The 20433-nt window shown below is 36.4% G+C and overlaps 1 protein-coding gene across 1 annotated transcript in view; it reads left to right on the forward strand.

The window, feature by feature from the left end:
• Nucleotides 1-18014, forward strand: part of ARHGEF38 (Rho guanine nucleotide exchange factor 38) — a 164889-nt gene extending 146875 nt beyond the window's left edge. The window contains exons 11-14 of the mRNA XM_059924208.1: nt 1101-1244; nt 2082-2280; nt 2425-2684; nt 17772-18014. Coding sequence (XP_059780191.1) covers nt 1101-1244; nt 2082-2280; nt 2425-2684; nt 17772-17957 — 789 coding nt within the window. The 3' untranslated portion in view covers nt 17958-18014. The remainder of the gene's footprint in view (nt 1-1100; nt 1245-2081; nt 2281-2424; nt 2685-17771) is intronic.
• The last annotated feature ends 2419 nt before the right edge of the window (nt 18015-20433 follow it).

Below are 20433 nucleotides of genomic sequence, written 5' to 3' on the forward strand. Positions count from 1 at the left end.
CCATTATTTGTTCCTAGTGTCCCCAGTCTAGATACTCTCTGTTTTACCATTTGCAGAAAAGAAAAGTTCATCTTCTGCTAAGGTAGGGAAGAAGCAATCACCAAGATTCACTGAAATGGAGAAAGAATCTGGGGATACAACTGCTTCAAAACAATTCCAGTTGTCTATATCTGCATAACAAATTACACCAAACATGGTGGTACGAAACAACCAATAGTCATTTCTTACTATTGTTTCTCATAGTTCTGGGGTTCACTGGGATCAGGTAATCATTCTCAGTGTCTCAGTCAGATAATAGCTGAGGCTGAAGTCGTCACAAAGACTTTCTCAGGCCTCTAAGAGTGGTGGTGGGAAGATGACAGAAGACTCAAACAGCTGGGGACTGGAGTAGCTGGGGCCCCACAGACACCCACCCATCCCACTGCCACCCCCACCACTCCCCGTTCCATCTTTCAACATGGTCTTTTGATATGGTGGACACAGTGCAACTGGACTTCTTCCATAGCAACTAAAGTCTCCCTAAGGTGAGTGTCCCAAGAGAAACCAGCAGAAACTGCATGATCTTTTTTAGCCTAATCTTGAAAGTCAAACAGCATCACTTCCATTATTCTATTTATTTCAACATTCTATTCATTGAGGCAATCATAAAGTCCCACCCAATTTTGAGGGAAGGGGACATTGACTCCACCTCTTGATGGGAAACATATCAAAGAATTTGCTTATTTGTTTTAACCACCACAGGATCTTAACCAATGTTTCTTGTTTTAGCCTTTTTCTCCTTCCTACTGTACCACCCCACCACATTGGAGGGGACTACTGCCATCAATTACTGAGTCTTTCTTCCAAAAATTTTATTGCTATTGTAATTTTTTCTCTTCTGTTTCCTTTTATTTAGGCTTGAACTTAAAAAAAAATCCTTGTCATTTTTGTGGGGTTTCTGGAGACAACAAATTAGATGGTTTTGATATAGGAGTTTTAATGTTGCCCTAATTTTTCGCTGTGGAATATGGTATACTTTTTCACTGTTCATCACAGATCTACTAAATTCAATACCTAATATGGTTAAGTATTTGTCTGGGAACGTCATATTTCTACTACAGGTACCACTGCTGGCTTCAAGCATCTCTGAAATTCAGAATCGAGTGCTAGAAGAGGTTCAAAATCTGAATTTTGTGAAGGATAACAGTGCTACATTTATTGAGAGGAAACTTAGTTTTGAAAAGAAGAAGACTGTGCAAATTCTGGTGAGTTTGGTAGCATTCAATAACAATGATGACTATCACTTTTTTGCCTTGATCAAATCATAATATATTATTTTCCAAATCATTTATGTCATTCTAATATCCTATAGTTTACCTACTTATTATATGTAGAATTTCTTGTCTATTTCTAGCCTCTATACTATGAACTCCATAAGGTCATAGATTTTTTTTATCTGTTTTGTACATGATGTGTACAAAACAAGTGCCTAAATGGTGCCTAACACAAGGTAGGCACTCTATAAATATCTGTTGGATGAGTGAACAGAATTTTATAGAGCAAAATCATTACAGTTCAAACCTTTCATTTTTCTCAATAAGGAATCCCAATTTGCAAAGATGAAGTGGCTTTCTCAAAGTCACTTAGTGGCAGAGCTGGGACAGGGGCCAGGCCTCTTGACTCCTGCCTAATTTACTGATATTATCTCCCGGAAAAATACATGCACATGTACAATTTACTTAATTAAATATTATTTATCAAGTGCGTAATACACAAGTGATTGCCTACAGCATGGCAAAGAATTAAAAAATTGTTCAACATCGAAGAAGGATTAGAACCTCTGCCTTCGTATTCTCAGCCAAATTTTCTTTTTTCTCTACAACACTGCCCTCATGTGCTAACTAGAGAATCTTTCCCTGCATAACTCAGCTAAATACTTTCACATAATAACCTGATCTATGCCTCAACATTGAAATAATCCTTAATCAATGTATGGCTTCAACATTTTAAAAATCTCCAGAGAAGAAATATCTACCAATATTTATCTGTGTGGATTTTATTATACATCTATCTGAACCAAAATCTCTCCTTACTTCTCTCAGCCGGAAGTGCCACGTCAGAATGACACTCACCGCTGCAAACTTCTATCCACGTACAGTACAGAGGAACTCTACCAAGCTAAGCGCAAGTGCAACGCTACACAAGAATATGACATCAATCTTCTGGAAGGGGAGTTGGTGGCTGTGATGGAACAGAAGGATCCGTTGGGGAGTACCAGCAGGTGGCTTGTTGACACAGGAAGTAAGTTTTTTGCATAAGAAGCAAAGAACTTCCACCTCTCTTCTAGTTGAGATTTTCCCAGGGGGCCTCTGTGTCCTTCTCTAAATGCAACTGTTTGGAAAGAGTTATAAATAACCATGTTTCTTCTTTCTATTTCCTATCCAGTTATAAAAGGATATGTGTATTCCTCCTTCCTAAAACCCTACACTCCAGCAAAAGTGCAGAAGGTGGACGCCGAGAACAGGTTCTGTGATGATGATTTTGATAACATCAGCCTCTTTGTGTCTTCACGACCAGCCAGTGACAGTGTCACAGGCACCCCAGAAAGTAGCATAAGTGCTAGCAGCTCATCTCTTAGTGGAACATGTGGGAAGTCTGAAACAAACGGTACTGATGTTGACAGTTTTCAAGAGGTAGATGAACAGGTAAGAATTTGAACCTGATGTAAAGATGCTTGGCTGTTGGAATCATGAGAGATGTTCTGTCTTACTGTGAGACCTGGTGGAAGCGTCAGCTTCCTCTGTAGCACTTCTCTCTAGCACTTCCTCTCTGTGCACCTTCTTGCAAGGAATTTAATTCTCTGAGCCTGTTTCCTCAAATGAAGAAAAGAGGACAACAATTCCTACTTTGCAGAGTTGATATGTGGATATTAGAGATATTAGATATTAGAGATATTAGAGATAATTTTATATGTAAAGTACCCAGCACAGAGTAGGCACTGAATAAATAGTAGCTGTTACTACTTAGAGTGAAGTGAAGATGGTCTCTTTATACTTCCCCCATGAGAGGAAAATAGCTCAATACTGAACAGATCACCGCCATCAGTAGGATGTGGAAAATTGACCATAGTTCCTCTGAGAGCAGTATCTTCATTGTGCTATCTATGAATCAGTCATTTTTAATCTCTTGCATGATGACATATACTATTGATATATACTGAAACTTTTAAAAGCTACCTTTCCCTCACTTAACCAGTGCAAAGGCTATTGGCATAACCCTTTCCCAAAATGGTAAGTTAACTATAATATAGGGTTCCTTTTTGCTACCTCAGAAAGTTTCAATATATTTAACTGTTAATCCCCAAGTGGTGACCAACTAACTGGTTCCTTTTTTAAATTTGCTTTTTTTCTTTAGTGGCTTTTTTTTTTGGTCTGTATTGGGTCTTCGTTGCTGCGCGTGGGCTTTCTCTAGTTGTGGTGAGCAGGGGCTACTCTTCGTTGTGGTGTGAAGGCTTCTTATTGCGGGGGCTTGTTGCGGAGCACAGGCTCTAGGTGCGCGGGCTTCAGTAGTTGTGGTACATGGACTCAGTAGTTGTGGCTCGTGGGCTCTAGAGCACAGGCTTAGTAGTTGTGGTGTAAGGGCCTGTGGGATCTTCCAGGGCTTGAACCCGTGTCCCCTGCATTGGCAGGCAGATTCTTAACCACTGAGCTACCAGGGAAGCCCCTAGTGGCTTTTTATTAATTAATTTTAACTTCTTTTTAAAAAATAAGGTTAATACATGTTCTTTGTGGAAAGTTGAAATAGTAGAAAGATATACGTAAATTAATAGTAAAGGTCTTTATTCTCTCCTCAGTCCTACTTTTCAGAGACAATATGCAGGTATATCTTTTCAGATATTGTATTTACATGAGTGAATTTATACTCAGATGAGTGGGAACATATACATGGTACATAATTTTTTTCAGTTAACAATATATCTTAGACAAAACAGTACCTAAATATCTACCTTCTTCCTTAAAAATTCTGCATAGTATTTCATTATCTGGATACATCATAATTTATGTAACTATTACCATAATAATAGACATTCAGAATATTTTGAGGTTTTTAAAATTTCAAACAATATTTCAGGCCAGATCCTTGTTCATCTATTTTTATACACTTATATATGAGTATATCTGTAGGGCAAGTTCCTGAAAATATTGGAGTGTCAAAGGATATATAAAGTCTTGATATACATTGCCATACTGCTCTTCAAAAATATTTTGTCTATTCAACTTCTTTCAACAATACATTGATTGCTGTCCAATTCATGACTGATACATTAAAAAATAGTTTTATTAAGTTCTTATTTACATACCATACAATTTATGCAATTTAAGTATACAATTCACTGACTTTTAGTATATTAACAGGGTTTTGCAACCACTACCTGAATCCAACTTTAGAACATTTCCTTCACCCTAAAAGATCCTTTGAACCCATTTGCAGTTCCTCCTCTTTCTCACTTTTAGCCCCAAGAAATCTTTAATCACTTTTTTCCTCCATAGATTTGCCTTCTTTGTATTTTTTGTATTAATGGAGTCATACAATATGTGGTGTTCTACAGCCAACTTCCTTCACTTAGCATGTTTTTTGATGTTCATCCGTGTTGTAGTATGTATATGTATTTTATTGCTTTTCATTGCCTAACGGTATTTTACTCTATGAATATAGCATATTTTGTTTATCCATTCACCAACTGATGGACATCTGGGGTAATTTCTATTATGAATAATGCTGCTATGAACATTTGTGTGCAAGTCTTTGTGTGAATTTCATTTTCTTGAGTAGATCCCTAGGAGTGGAATTGCTTATTGGTAAGATTAAGTTTTTAAAAAATTGCTAAGCTGTTTTTCAAAGTGACTGCCCCGTTGTATGTACCCAACAGCAATGTATGAGGACTGTGAATTGCAGTTTCTCCACATCCTTGCCTTATTGTCTGTCTTTTTTATCACAGCTATCTTAATGGAAGTGAAGTGGTGTCTCATTGTAGTTTTGATTTACATTTCCCTAATGACTAATGCTATTGAGTATCTTTCATGTTCTTATTGGCCATTCCTGCATCTTCTTTGGTGAAAGGTCTTTTCAAATATTTGCCCATTTAAAAAATTGGGTCATTTCCCTTCTTATTATACAGTTTTAAGAATTCTTTATATACTCTGCATAGAGTTCTTTATCAGATATATAATTTGCAAGTACTTTCTCCCAGTCACTACTGATTCTAAACTCATTTATACATTACTATGTGTTCTTACTACTTTTCTGTCTTGAAGTTTCAAAAACCCTGTTTTTCTATTACTCATTCACTCTCTTAGTTTATTCAGAGTTTCTATAAGACAATATAATGTTAAAATACCAACTGATAGGGCTTCCCTGGTGGCGCAGTGGTTGAGAATCTGCCTGCCAATGCAGGGGACACGGGTTCGAGCCCTGGTCTGGGAAGATCCCACATGCCGCGGAGCAGCTGGGCCCGTGAGCCACAATTACTGAGCTTGCGCGTCTGGAGCCTGTGCTCCGCAACAAGAGAGGCCACGATAGTGAGAGGCCTGCGCACCGCGATGAAGAGTGGCCCCCACTTGCCACAACCGGAGAAAGCCCTCGCACAGAAACGAAGACCCAACACAGTCATACAATTAATTAATTAATTAATTAATTAATTAACTTAAAAAACAACTCAAAAAAAAAATACCAACTGATAAATGAATTTTTATCAGTGAAATCTATATACTTGATTAAATGTCCTGGCTGACTTTTAATAACTTCTAGGTTACTAAGATAACTTTCTAAGTTATCCTAATAACCTAGGACAGACACTGGAGGACCAAATTTGTGAAGATGACCTAAAGCTGGCTTGATGTTGAGTTCTAGGTTTTACTTGGCTTTACAGGGACTTTTAGATTAAGCACCTCACTTAGGCTCTTTCAGCATGAACTGTGTAGTCTAAAACTGCATCTAGTGCCTACTAGCTGCTACTGCAGAGTAACTGTCTTTGAGTAAACCTATTAATATATATCATGAGAATTAGATCCATTAGAAGTTTCCATTACTGAGAGGGAAAAAAATGAGATAATTTTTTTGCTCAAAACAGAAAGTATATTAATGATATCTCTCCATAAAGTGCTATTTGTTTTCTTTCTCCTCTGAGTTTTGAACTAATTCAAAACAGACCCTGGTGTCAGGGATATAAATCTAAACATTACTACAAATATAGCTGGATTAGAAAATGCAGCTTGGACCTGCGGCCACATAGTATCCCCTATACCTTTCCTTTGAGTTGAAATAACCCAACCCAAATTGCAGGTCTCTTCTGATCAAATAATAATGGCATGATCTGAATTAGTTTTCTATGCTGCATAACAAATTGTCACAAACTAAGTAGCTTAAAACAACATAAATTTATTATCTCACCGTTTCCATGGTCAGAAGTACAGGCAACAGCTTAGCTGGGTGCTCTGCTTGGAATCTCAGAGAACTGAAATCTAGACGTTTGCTTGGCTGTGCCTCTTTCTGAAAATGAGGGTTGTCTTCCAAGCTCATGGTTGTTGGCAAAACTTAGTTCCTTGTTCCAGTAGGAACAAGGTCGCCATTTTCTTGCTGGCTATCAACCAAGGACCACTTTCATCACCCAGAGGCTGTGCTCAGATCCTTGCCACATGGCTGTCCCTATAGGCAGTTCACGACATGGCTGTTGGCTTGCTCAAGGCCAGCAGGAGAGCATCTCTCTGATTTCAAATCTCTCCCTTCAGAGGTGACTGGACTCTCTTTGAAAGGACTCACCTGATTATGTCAGGCCCACTCAGGATAGTGTTCATCTAACTCAAAGTCAACTTATTAGGGACCTTATTAGGCACCCCTGTAAGATCCCTTTACCTTTACCATGTAATGTAACCTAATCACAGGAGTGAAATCCCATCATATTCACAAAGGGGATTATACAGAACAAGTTCAGCAGGAGGTGGTAATCTTGGGGTCCATCTTAGAATTCTGCCTACCACAGTATGTAAGATGCCTTGTTTGGCAAGCAGGATGTTGGACTAATGTGATAATCTTTGGTACTTCTCGAAGAGGACCAAGTTTAATAATGGCTAAAACCAAGTTTTAGAGGGAAGTAATGGCTGAGAATCAGTGTCTTTTCTTTTTTCACATAAATAATACTGAGAACATAATTTTTGACATCTAAAAAGTGGTTTTGCACTAATTCTAGATTCATTGTCCGGTCCCTCCTCTTTACATTTTTCAACTGCTTATGATGATAATGCTATATGTCTAGTATGTCATTATTTTTAAAGTGCTTCAAAAGTCAGCAGGCTGTAACATATTTAAGTAGTCATTAAATGATGCTTTAGAGAGCTATTTATTGACATGAAAAGATTTTAAAATATACTTTGAAGTGAAAAAGCAGGTTGCAAAAATTATGTGTACAATAATTACATGTTTATTACCACTTTAGGTAGGTAGGTAGACAGAAAGAAAAGAGGAAGAAGAAAAGGAAGAAAGGATAAAAGGAAAACAAGGTATTAATAAAAATTAGTAAATTTCTTTGTGTTTACCTTTATTTAAAATTGTTTTTTACAAAAATTACTTGTGTAATAACAATTCATAATTGTTAACTAAAGAACAAGAAAGCTTGCTCCTGATGGGTAAGAGAGAAGAATGAGCATTTTTCATGCAATATAACTATCTTGGCTTCCTGAGCTAATATGATATAATACTGTAAATGCTGGTTTTGTAGCTTTTTAGTTTTGGAAAGAAAGATTAAAATATATTATGATTTTTGTTGTTGCTAATTGGAGAACAGGGATGAAATCAATAAAATGAAATTCAGTGAAGATAGGTAATGTGGCTCACTAAGGGAGAATAATTAAATGCACAAATATAGAACAAGGAAATGCTGAACTGGCAATGGCACCACAAGGAAAGAGCTGGTGGTTATGAACAGTAGGTAATAAATTGGGTATGAGTCAATAATACAGTAATACAGAGTGTTATTTAAAAAAAGTAAATGCTGTGGAGAACTGGGTTGTAGTCATAAAATATTGTCCATAAAATGCACCAGAGCTTTACAGATTGCAAAGAAGCAACTAATAAAATATATTTTCATAAATGCCAAGGGAAGAAAAAGGATTAGATGATTATGTCTTAAATTAACAAAACTTTAATGTGTCTGGACCAAAACATAATAACATTGAAAGTCCAACAGCCTAGAACAATTAAAATATTTTAAAAAAGAGAGAAAACCTTTAGCTTTTAAATCCATAACAGATTGAAAACTTCTAACCTGTAGTCTAACGTGATCGACTACCGTCTCTTTAAAAGCAGACTTACTTCCATTTTGAGTATCTATCTTAAGTTAAGTGGAAGCACAAACATATATAAAAACTGAAAAATGCACATCCTAAGTTAATTTTGGACTATGATCATCTAAAGTATTGAAAGTATATATTATAATTTTGTACTTTAAGTTTACAATTTTATGAGAATCTATATTGAGCGTTTAAAATATAAGCTTTGCCATAATTTCATACCAAATAGATCTAGGTAGAAGATTTTATATTGCCCTTGAGAGTATATGTGCCAAATTGAAAGGCCACCACAAATATTTAGGAATCATATATTAGCCGGTAATTTGACCTGCTAAAAAATCTATAGCTGCACTGATAAAGTATATACATTATGTATAAAAATTGCAAAAGATGGCTAGCAACTGCTACTGTGGGCTCTTAAGATTATTTCAGAAGCTGTGTTATGATACATGATATTCCTGAAAGCTTTTGCAAACCAAATCCTCCACTCTGCTCTTGTGGATATATTCAATGTCTTCACTTTCTAAAGAACAAAACATATTAGAGATTCCAGTCCCTTTCCACAAGAATACACTCTGCACATCCTTGCTAGAACAAGAGTTTGGTTCCTAAAGTACTATGAGAAATGGACCAAGCACAGGATTTGGAGTTAGAAGATATGGTCCTAGCAGTACCAACTAGCTCTATGATTATGAGCTTGTTACTTCTTTAAGTCACAGCTCACAGGGTTGTTGAGGATAAAGCACATTTGACATGTAAACTGTTATGAGAGTTATAAAAGGTGGTCATTATTGCTACCACTCCATTGCTCAAGAATTTATGGCATCTCCCTTTTTGTTTTCTCTTTACTTTTTAAAATTACAAAATAACCCATGTCCACCAATCTGTCTTGTATGTATCTTGTATGACACAAGATGATCTCTTGAATGTTCTTGTATGATATCCAAGCCCTTCAGCCTTACTTTCAAATCAAGTCAACATATATTTGAATTCCTACTGTATACCACGATGTGGTCAATGGAACAAAGTTGAAATGTGATTCCTCTCTCTGAGGTGGAGCTCATGCTAGAGTTGATGAGATGATATGTAAGTCAGTGGTATCAGAATACCATCAAAAGCTAAATAGTTCAAGATCTAAAGAATAGCTTACACTGTACCTATACAGTTGACCCTTGAACAACTCGGGGGTGAGGTGTGCTGACCCCCTGGGCAGCTGAAAATCTACAAAAAATTTTGACTCCCCCAAAACCTAACTACTAATAGCCTACAGTTGACCAGAAGCCTTACTGATAATATAAATACTTGATTAACATATATATTGTATGTTTATGTATTATATATACATACAATAAAGTAAGCTAGAAAAAAAGGTTATTAAGAAAATCATAAGGAAAAGAATACATTTACAGTACTGTACTGTATTTATCGATACTGTAAGTTTATGTCATCTGTTTACAAAATGAATCATTTAATACCCACTTCAATATTGTATTATATGATACAAAACACTGTAGATGTTAAAGGTATTGCTAACACTAGACATCAGAAATGAAAAAATAATATGAAAAAGCAATTCATATTTATTTACAGGTATAATGATTCATGCATTGAAAACAAAGCAGCAGCAATAGGATTGCTTTATGGTAGCCTAGTGTAATCAATATGATTGCTTCATGGTAGGCTAGTCTATACACTAATGACTGAATCATTATCAAATTTTTATGGCATACAGTATTATAGCCACATTCATAGTACAATATTGGAAACATTGTTTACTTTTAAAAAACCACTTACCTGGAGAGATTAACCAAGATGGCGGAGTAGAAGGACGTGCTGTCACTCCCTCTTGCGAGAGCACCAGAATCACAACTGACTGCTGGACCATCATTGACAGGAAGACCCTGGACTTCACCAAGGAGGATACCCCACGTCCAAGGACAGAGGAGAAGCCACAGTGAGACGGTAGGAGGGGCGCAAGCAGAGTAAAATCAAACCCCGTAACTGCTGGGTGGGTGACTCACAGACTGGCGAACACTTATACCACAGAAGTCCACCCACTGGAGTAAAGGTTCTGAGCCCCACGTCAGGCTTCCCAACCTGGGGGTCAGGCAACGGGAGGAGGAATTCCTAGAGAATCAGACTTTGAAGCCTAGTGGGAATTGGATTGCAGGACTTTGACGGGTCTGGGGGAAACAGAGACCCCACTCTTGGAGGGCACACACAAAGTAATGTGTGCATCAGGACCCAGGGGAAGGAGCAGTGAGCCTGGGGGAGACTGAACCAGACCTACCTGCTGGTGTTGGGGGGTCTCCTGCAGAGGCGAGTGGTGGCTCTGTTTCACCGTGGGGATAAGGACACTGGCAGCAGAGGTTCTGGGAAGTTCTCCTTGGCGTGAGCCCTCCCAGAGTCTGCCATTAACCCCACCAAAGAGCACGGGTAGGCTCCAGTGTTGGGTTGCCTCAGGCAAACCAGCCAACAGGGAGGGAACCCAGCCCCACCCATCAACAGTCAAGTGGATTAAGGTTTTACTGAGCTCTGACCGCCACAGCAACAGGGAGGGAACCCAGCCCCACCCATCAACAGTCAAGTGGATTAAGGTTTTACTGAGCTCTGACCGCCACAGCAACAGTCAGCTCTACCCACCACCAGAGCCTCCCATCAAGCCTCTTAGATAGCCTCAACCACCAGAGGGCAGAAAACAGAAGCAAGAAAAACTATAATCCTGCAGCCTGTGGACCAAAAACCACAGTTACAGAAAGATAGAGAAGATGAAAAGGCAGAGGGCTATGTACCAGATGAAGGAACAAGAAAAAACCCCAGAAAAACAACTAAATGAAGTGGAGATAGGCAACCTTCCAGAAAAAGAATTCAGAATAATGATAGTGAAGATGATCCAGGACCTTGGAATAAGAATGGAGGCAAAGATTGAGAAGATGCAAGAAATGATTAACAAAGACCTAGAAGAATTAAAGAACAAACAAACAGAGATGACCAATACAATAACTGAAATGAAAACCACACTAGAAGGAATCAATAGCAGAATAACTGAGGCAGAAGAACGGATAAGTGACCTGGAAGACAGAATGATGGAATTCACTGCTGCGGAACAGACTAAAGAAAAAAGAATGAAAAGAAATGAAGACAGCCTAAGAGACCCCTGGGATAACATTAAACGCAACAACATTCGCATTATAGGGGTCCCAGAAGGAGAAGAGAGAGAGAAAGGACCAGAGAAAATATTTGAAGAGATTATAGTCGAAAACTTCCCTAACATGGGAAAGGAAATAGCCACCCAAGTCCAGGAAGCGCAGAGAGTCCCATACAGGATAAACCCAAGGAGAAACACGCCGAGACACATAGTAATCAAAGTGGCAAAAATTAAAGACAAAGAAAAATTATTGAAAGCAGCAAGGGAAAAACGACAAATAACATACAAGGGAACTCCCATAAGGTTAACAGCTGATTTCTCAGCAGAAACTCTGCAAGCCAGAAGGGAGTGGCATGATATACTTAAAGTGATGAAAGGGAAGAACCTACAACCAAGATTACTCTACCCGGCAAGGATCTCATTTAGATTTGATGGAGAAATCAAAAGCTTTACAGACAAGCAAAAGCTAAGAGAATTCAGCACCACCAAACCAGCTCTACAACAAATGCTAAAGGAACTTCTCTAAGTGGGAAACACAAGAGAAGAAAAGGACCTACAAAAACAAACACAAAACAATTAAGAAAATGGTCATAGGAACATACATATCGATAATTACCTTAAACGTGAATGGATTAAATGCCCCAACCAAAAGACATAGACTGGCTGAATGGATACAAAAACAAGACCCATATATATGCTGTCTACAAGAGACCCACTTTAGACCTAGGGACACATACAGACTGAAAGTGATGGGATGGAAAAAGATATTCCATGCAAATGGAAATCAAAAGAAAGCTGGAGTAGCTATACTCATATCAGATAAAATAGACTTTAAATTAAAGAATGTTACAAGAGACAAGGAAGGACACTACATAATGATCCAGGGATCAATCCAAGAAGAAGATATAACAATTATAAATATATATGCACCCAACATAGGAGCACCTCAATACATAAGGCAACTGCTAACAGCTATAAAAGAGGAAATCGACAGTAACACAATAATAGTGGGGGACTTTAACACCTCACTTACACCAATGGACAGATCATCCAAAATGAAAATAAATAAGGAAACAGAAGCTTTAAATGACACAATAGACCAGATAGATTTAATTGATATATATCGGACATTCCATCCAAAAACAGCAGATTACACGTTCTTCTCAAGTGCGCACGGAACATTCTCCAAGATAGATCACATCTTGGGTCACAAATCAAGCCTCAGTAAATTTAAGAAAATTGAAATCATATCAAGCATCTTTTCTGACCACAACGCTATGAGATTAGAAATGAATTACAGGGAAAAAAACGTAAAAAGGACAAACACATGGAGGCTAAACAATACGTTACTAAATAACCAAGAGATCACTGAAGAAATCAAAGAGGAAATCAAAAAATACCTAGAGACAAATGACAATGAAAACACGACGACCCAAAACCTATGGGATGCAGCAAAAGCAGTTCTAAGAGGGAAGTTTATAGCTATACAAGCCTACCTAAAGAAACAAGAAAAAGCTCAAGTAAACAATCTAACCTTACACTTAAAGAAACTAGAGAAAGAAGAACAAACAAAACCCAAAGTTAGCAGAAGGAAAGAAATCATAAAGATCAGAGCAGAAATAAATGAAATAGAAACAAAGAAAACAATAGCAAAGATCAATAAAACTAAAAGTTGGTTCTTTGAGAAGATAAACAAAATTGATAAGCCATTAGCCAGACTCATCAAGAAAAAGAGGGAGAGGACTCAAATCAATAAAATCAGAAATGAAAAAGGAGAAGTTACAACAGACACTGCAGAAATACAAAGCATCCTAAGAGACTACTACAAGCAACTTTATGCCAATAAAATGGACAACCTGGAAGAAATGGACAAATTCTTAGAAAGGTATAACCTTCCAAGACTGAACCAGGAAGAAATAGAAAATATGAACAGACCAATCACAAGTAATGAAATTGAAACTGTGATTAAAAATCTTCCAACAAACAAAAGTCCAGGACCAGATGGCTTCACAGGTGAATTCTATCAAACATTTAGAGAAGAGCTAACACCCATCCTTCTCAAACTCTTCCAAAAAATTGCAGAGGAAGGAACACTCCCAAACTCATTCTATGAGGCCACCATCACCCTGATACCAAAACCAGACAAAGACACTACAAAAAAAGAAAATTACAGACCAATATCACTGATGAATATAGATGCAAAAATCCTCAACAAAATACTAGCAAACAGAATCCAACAACACATTAAAAGGATCATACACCACGATCAAGTGGGATTTATCCCAGGGATGCAAGGATTCTTCAATATACGCAAATCAATCAATGTGATACACCATATTAACAAATTGAAGAATAAAAACCATATGATCATCTCAATAGATGCAGAAAAAGCTTTTGACAAAATTCAACACCCATTTCTGATAAAAACTCTCCAGAAAGTGGGCATAGAGGGAACCTACCTCAACATAATAAAGGCCATATATGACAAACCCACAGCAAACATCATTCTCAATGGTGAAAAACTGAAAGCATTTCCTCTAAGATCAGGAACGAGACAAGGATGTCCACTCTCACCACTATTATTCAACATAGTTTTGGAAGTCCTAGCCACGGCAATCAGAGAAGAAAAAGAAATAAAAGGAATACAAATTGGAAAAGAAGAAGTAAAACTGTCACTGTTTGCGGATGACATGATACTATACATAGAGAATCCTAAAACTGCCACCAGAAAACTGCTAGAGCTAATTAATGAATATGGTAAAGTTGCAGGATACAAAATTAATGCACAGAAATCTCTTGCATTCCTATACACTAATGATGAAAAATCTGAAAGAGAAATTATGGAAACACTCCCATTTACCATTGCAACAAAAAGAATAAAATACCTAGGAATAAACCTACCTAGGGAGACAAAAGACCTGTATGCAGAAAACTATAAGACACTGATGAAAGAAATTAAAGATGATACCAACAGATGGAGAGATATACCATGTTCTTGGATTGGAAGAATCAACATTGTGAAAATGAGTATACTACCCAAAGCAATCTACAGATTCAATGCAATCCCTATCAAATTACCAATGGCATTTTTTACGGAGCTAGAACAAATCATCTTAAAATTTGTATGGAGACACAAAAGACCCCGAATAGGCAAAGCAGTCTTGAGGCAAAAAAATGGAGCTGGAGGAATCAGACTCCCTGACTTCAGACTATACTACAAAGCTACAGTAATCAAGACAATATGGTACTGGCACAAAAACAGAAACATAGATCAATGGAACAAGATAGAAAGCCCAGAGATTAACCCACGCACCTATGGTCAACTAATCTATGACAAAGGAGGCAAAGATATACAATGGAGAAAAGACAGTCTCTTCAATAAGTGGTGCTGGGAAAACTGGACAGCTACATGTAAAAGAATGAAATTAGAATACTCCCTAACACCATACACAAAAATAAACTCAAAATGGATTAGAGACCTAAATATAAGACTGGACACTATAAAACTCTTAGAGGAAAACATAGGAAGAACACTCTTTGACATAAATCACAGCAAGATCTTTTTTGATCCACCTCCTAGAGTAATGGAAATAAAAACAAAAATAAACAAGTGGGACCTAATGAAACTTCAAAGCTTTTGCACAGCAAAGGAAACCATAAACAAGACGAAAAGACAACCCTCAGAATGGGAGAAAATATTTGCAAATGAATCAACGGACAAAGGATTAATCTCCAAAATATATAAACAGCTCATTCAGCTCAATATCAAAGAAACAAACACCCCAATCCAAAAATGGGCAGAAGACCTAAATAGACATTTCTCCAAAGAAGACATACAGACGGCCACGAAGCACATGAAAAGATGCTCAACATCACTAATTATTAGAGAAATGCAAATCAAAACTACAATGAGGTATCACCTCACTCCTGTTAGAATGGGCATCATCAGAAAATCTACAAACAACAAATGCTGGAGAGGGTGTGGTGAAAAGGGAACCCTCTTGCACTGTTGGTGGGAATGTAAATTGATACAGCCACTATGGAGAACAATATGGAGGTTCCTTAAAAAACTAAAAATAGAATTACCATATGACCCAGCAATCCCACTACTGGGCATATACCCAGAGAAAACCGTAATTCAAAAAGACACATGCACCCGAATGTTCATTGCAGCACTATTTACAATAGCCAGGTCATGGAAGCAACCTAAATGCCCATCAACAGACGAATGGATAAAGAAGAAGTGGTACATATATACAATGGAATATTACTCAGCCATAAAAAGGAACGAAATTGAGTCATTTGTTGAGACGTGGATGGATCTAGAGACTGTCATACAGAGTGAAGTAAGTCAGAAAGAGAAAAACAAATATCGTATATTAATGCATGTATGCGGAACCTAGAAAAATGGTACAGATGAGCCAGTTTGCAGGGCAGAAGTTGAGACACAGATGTAGAGAATGGACATATGGACACCAAGGGGGGAAAACTGCGGTGGGGTGGGGATGGTGGTGTGCTGAATTGGGCGATTGGGATTGACATGTATACACTGATGTGTATAAAACTGATGCCTAATAAGAACCTGCAGTATAAAAAAACAAAAAAAAAAAAACAAAAAAAAAAAAAAAAAAAAAAAAAAACCACTTACCTGTGATGATAGGCTGATACGCAGTCTCTCCAATTATGAGGAAGAGGCATACTGAACAGTAATATAATTCTTTGAAAGAAAAGTTATAAAACAGTAAGAAAACTAACACATTATTTTTTATGTTAAATATCACTCATCTTATGCCTATGCAAGTAAGGGTAGACTAGTATCTATATATATTTTATGCATTCATGACATACCTTACTTTTTCTTAATTTTTTCGATATTTCTAAACTATGTGGCTCATCTGTGAGTTTTTTCAAATAGTTGCAAATCTCCCCAAATTTTTCCAATAATTTATTGAAAATAATCTGCTTATAAGTGGACCCACTCAGTTGGGTGTTGTCCAAGGGTCAACTGTAGTCCCCCCTCCACATTACCCAGTCTCTTTCCTGCTCAGTGGAGTCACCTTATTTTCTCATAATTTCCTTTTTATATTGACCTTCAATTTTGAGAAAGTTAATCTGCTTGCCTTTTCCATATACTGTTTCCATGTATTCATCTCTGTACCTTTGAATAAGACATATCCACCCCTTTATCAACTTTGTCACCTATAAAAGGTTACTTCTTCCAAAACACAGCTCACAATTAGCTGATATATATATCACCTGCATTTGTAGGGTGTTTTTTGTTTTGTTTTGTTTTTTGTTTTTGCATGTGCCCCTTTTTATTGGCATTTGTTTTTCCTAGCTGGGTTATAAGTTCTCTGATAACATAATATCTGGTAATTAATAGATACTTAATAACTTCTAATTAAATGAATGAATAAATGTTGTTAGTTGATTGCTAAATTTTATACCATAACTAAACATTTTTATTAACAGTCTTATGATTTTAGTGGAGGAGGGACTAATCACTTATTTAGAGGCTTCTTATGCATCTAATAATTATGAAGTGCTCTTTTGAGGTTAAAGAAAAATTCTTTTGACTGAAATATATTTTATTAGTCTCTCTAGGTCACTCAAATAATTTAAAATTATAAATTTAATACATTGTCATTATAAAAGTTTATAAAATGAGTCAACAAATAAAAATGAAAATCACCTCTAATTCTACTACTCAAAGAAAACCATCTAACAATATTAGACACATATTGCACATCTGATTCTGTATCTTTTGGTGGGGGAGCCTGAGCATTTTATCATAAGCATTTTCCTGTGTTATTAGTCTCAGAAAACACTATTTTTATGACTACAAATTTCCTTAATGTAAGCATGTAGAATTTAATTTTTGCTGAACCTTTAGTGTTATTCCAACTTCCCTCCCACTTTTCACCTTATAAGTAAGTGGGTATCGCAGTAACATTATTATGCAATAATCTGTGCCAATGTTTCTATTTCATAGAAGAGACTCTTAGAGCTATTACTGAATCAAAAAGAGTTAACATTTAAAAAATCTAATAGAAAATGCCAAATTGGTTTCAAGGATGAACAGTTTAGACTCCTCCCAACAGAACAATAAGAATGGAAATTTCACTCTATTTTCATCTTGGGCCATACTTTAGCAAAATAAATCCAACAAAGGAGCTGGGGAGTGACTTTGAAAAAATAAGAAAACTTCAGCATTTCTTCTAAAAGCTTGGAAGTCTTTATTATGTTTGTCTAAATTTTTAGGCTCTGCTTCTAATAATGTCATTTGCTTTTGTGTCTAGATTTTCTATGCAGTTCATGCCTTTCAGGCACGGAGTGACCATGAACTCAGCCTTCAGGAATACCAAAGAGTTCATATACTTAGATTTTGTGACCTAAGTGGCAACAGAGAGTGGTGGTTAGCTGAAGTTCAAGGGCAGAAGGGCTATGTTCCAGCTAACTACCTTGGGAAGATGACTTATGCTTAAGAAAATAAGCCTTTGACTTTTATTTTCTGGCAAGTTGTTGATTGACTACCTCATAAAACCGACATTACAAAATGTTGGCCTAGAAATCAAGAAACCTCCAAACTACATGAACTGATACCATACCAGGTTTTAAGACTGTACTTCCAAACAAGATTATTTCAAAATGTATTATGAAGAATACATGTTGAAAGAAACACTAAACAAACAAATAGCAAAACAAACAGTCAAAGCTCCAACTATCAACTACTTAAAAGTAATCTTCTGAAAGGGTAAATGTATTCTTTATCATCATGAAATGTTGGATCTAAGGACAAGGTTTTTTCAATTTACTGTATTTTATTTTTCTGTATTATATATTTTGCCTTAAATGTTTTTGTTTTTCATATTCTCTCTTTTGCACACGCATGCACATGTATACATACAAACATATACCATATACATTACACGGTTTACACACATATATGTGTACTATATGGTATAGATTATACACACATATGCATGAACCAGGGAGTGTACTAAAGAGACATAAGAATAGAAATTGATTACTTAATTAACAGTCAACTAGAAGTCTGATATGGACCCTCTATTTTCTTTTTTTGGCCACACAGCACACCACAGAGCATGTGGGATCTTAGCTCCCCGACCAGGGATCAAACCCACGCCCCTGCATTGGAAGCGTGGAGTCTTAACCACTGGACCACCAGGGAAGTCCCTGGACCCTCTCTTTAATGTAAGTTCTGAACTTAAAAAAAAACAAAAAAAAAACCTGAATAACATAATAGTGATACTTAACATTTACTGAATGCATACCACGTCATTGTTATAAACACTTTATATGTGGTAACTTACTTGATACTCACAACATTATGAGGAAACTGTTGCCTAAAGAGGTGAAGTAATCTATTTAGCCCAAGTTACACTGCTAGTAAGTGGTAGGGCTGAAACTCAAACCCAGGTCTGGTTCTGCGGTCCATACCCCTAACCACTACATGGTATACATTTACTATGAGCAAAGAACATAGTGATAAAAATAATGAACATTGATGAGGACCATTTTCCTCTTAGGTCCATATTTAAGTATTGAGAAGTCTTTCAAAATCAAGGGCTATAGGAACTTCCATGATAACCCTAGAGAAAAGGAAGTACCTAGGTTTATTATTTTTATTTTTTGCTTAAACATTTTTGAAAGTATAATTGTTTAAAAACTATCCTATGTGATCACTAATGATACTTTGATGAGAAAATATTTTTGGATCACTCAATTATGTAGATGATGAACGGGGAATGTGTGTTCCACGTTCTGAGCTAAGATGTAAATATTTTTAGTTGCTGATTTGTACTTAGTCAAGGTAGCCATTGAGGATAACATCTGCTGTAACACAATGTCCCGGAACACTGAACTTTAATTTAGGAATAGCTCAGAACTGTCCCCTAAGATTTCAGGCATATTTTGTCCCAAGACATTTTATTGAACTAAAGATGCTTCTTTGAAACAGAAAAAAGATTAAATTTGACTTGGTGGTTTCCTTTAAGCACCAAAAATAAGGTGGATTTTCATTGTCCATATAAAATGTGTTAATACATTAAATTTTAAGATTAAAATTAAAATTACTTTCAAAGATTTGATCTCTATAATATATATCGTTACCTATATTACTGAGGAATACAAAAAACAAATGAAGAATGCTGCTTCTCAGAGAGCTGTTGACTTTAGCATAATATGACATGGACAACCACAGAAATTCATGATAAGGCTTTACATGACAAAAAAATTTATATTTTATGATATTGTTTCTAAAATTCTTAATTTAAACATGGATTTATAAAGTTCTACTTATAAGTTGTTTCTGCATAAAATTTTTTTTGATGAATAATTTGCACAATTTATTTTGCTTAGTGAGTAGTTGTATGCTACATCATTTAATTGATTTAGAAAATAGAAAAAAATGTAAATATTGGATTTATATATTAATTTACGTTACCATGCTTATTGTTAAGTATTTTGAATATCACCCATGGAAAGGCCCCATATTGGAGCCAGCAAAAGGTCCAGTGGCTGTCTTCACTACAGAAGGAGGCATATTTCTTTTATTTTTAAAACTTTTTTTATTGGGGTATAGTTGTTTTATACATAAAATATTTTTTTGAGTTGGGTACCAAAAGAAGACTGGATGTACAGGGACTTTTTGTCTTTTAACTTGTGCCAACTATGAATATACCCAGCAACCCGTGGAGAATTTTTATATAATTTAAATTAGCTGTGACCTAAAAACTCCCCCCACCACCCCCAAAGTGAAGAATTATAAAAGTAACACATATCTGCTTTTCTGGCTGATATAAGTGACTAGATGTATATGAGAAGTTTTGTCTACCTGTGTGGTTCTAGGATTGCCGCTTCCTGTCTGACCTTACAAGAAACCACACCACTAAAATCATAGCTGCAGTTAGTTGCTGAGCAAGAGTTGAAATGAAGCAA

This window comes from Balaenoptera ricei, chromosome 5, assembly GCF_028023285.1.
Source record: "Balaenoptera ricei isolate mBalRic1 chromosome 5, mBalRic1.hap2, whole genome shotgun sequence".
NCBI lineage: Eukaryota > Metazoa > Chordata > Mammalia > Artiodactyla > Balaenopteridae > Balaenoptera > Balaenoptera ricei.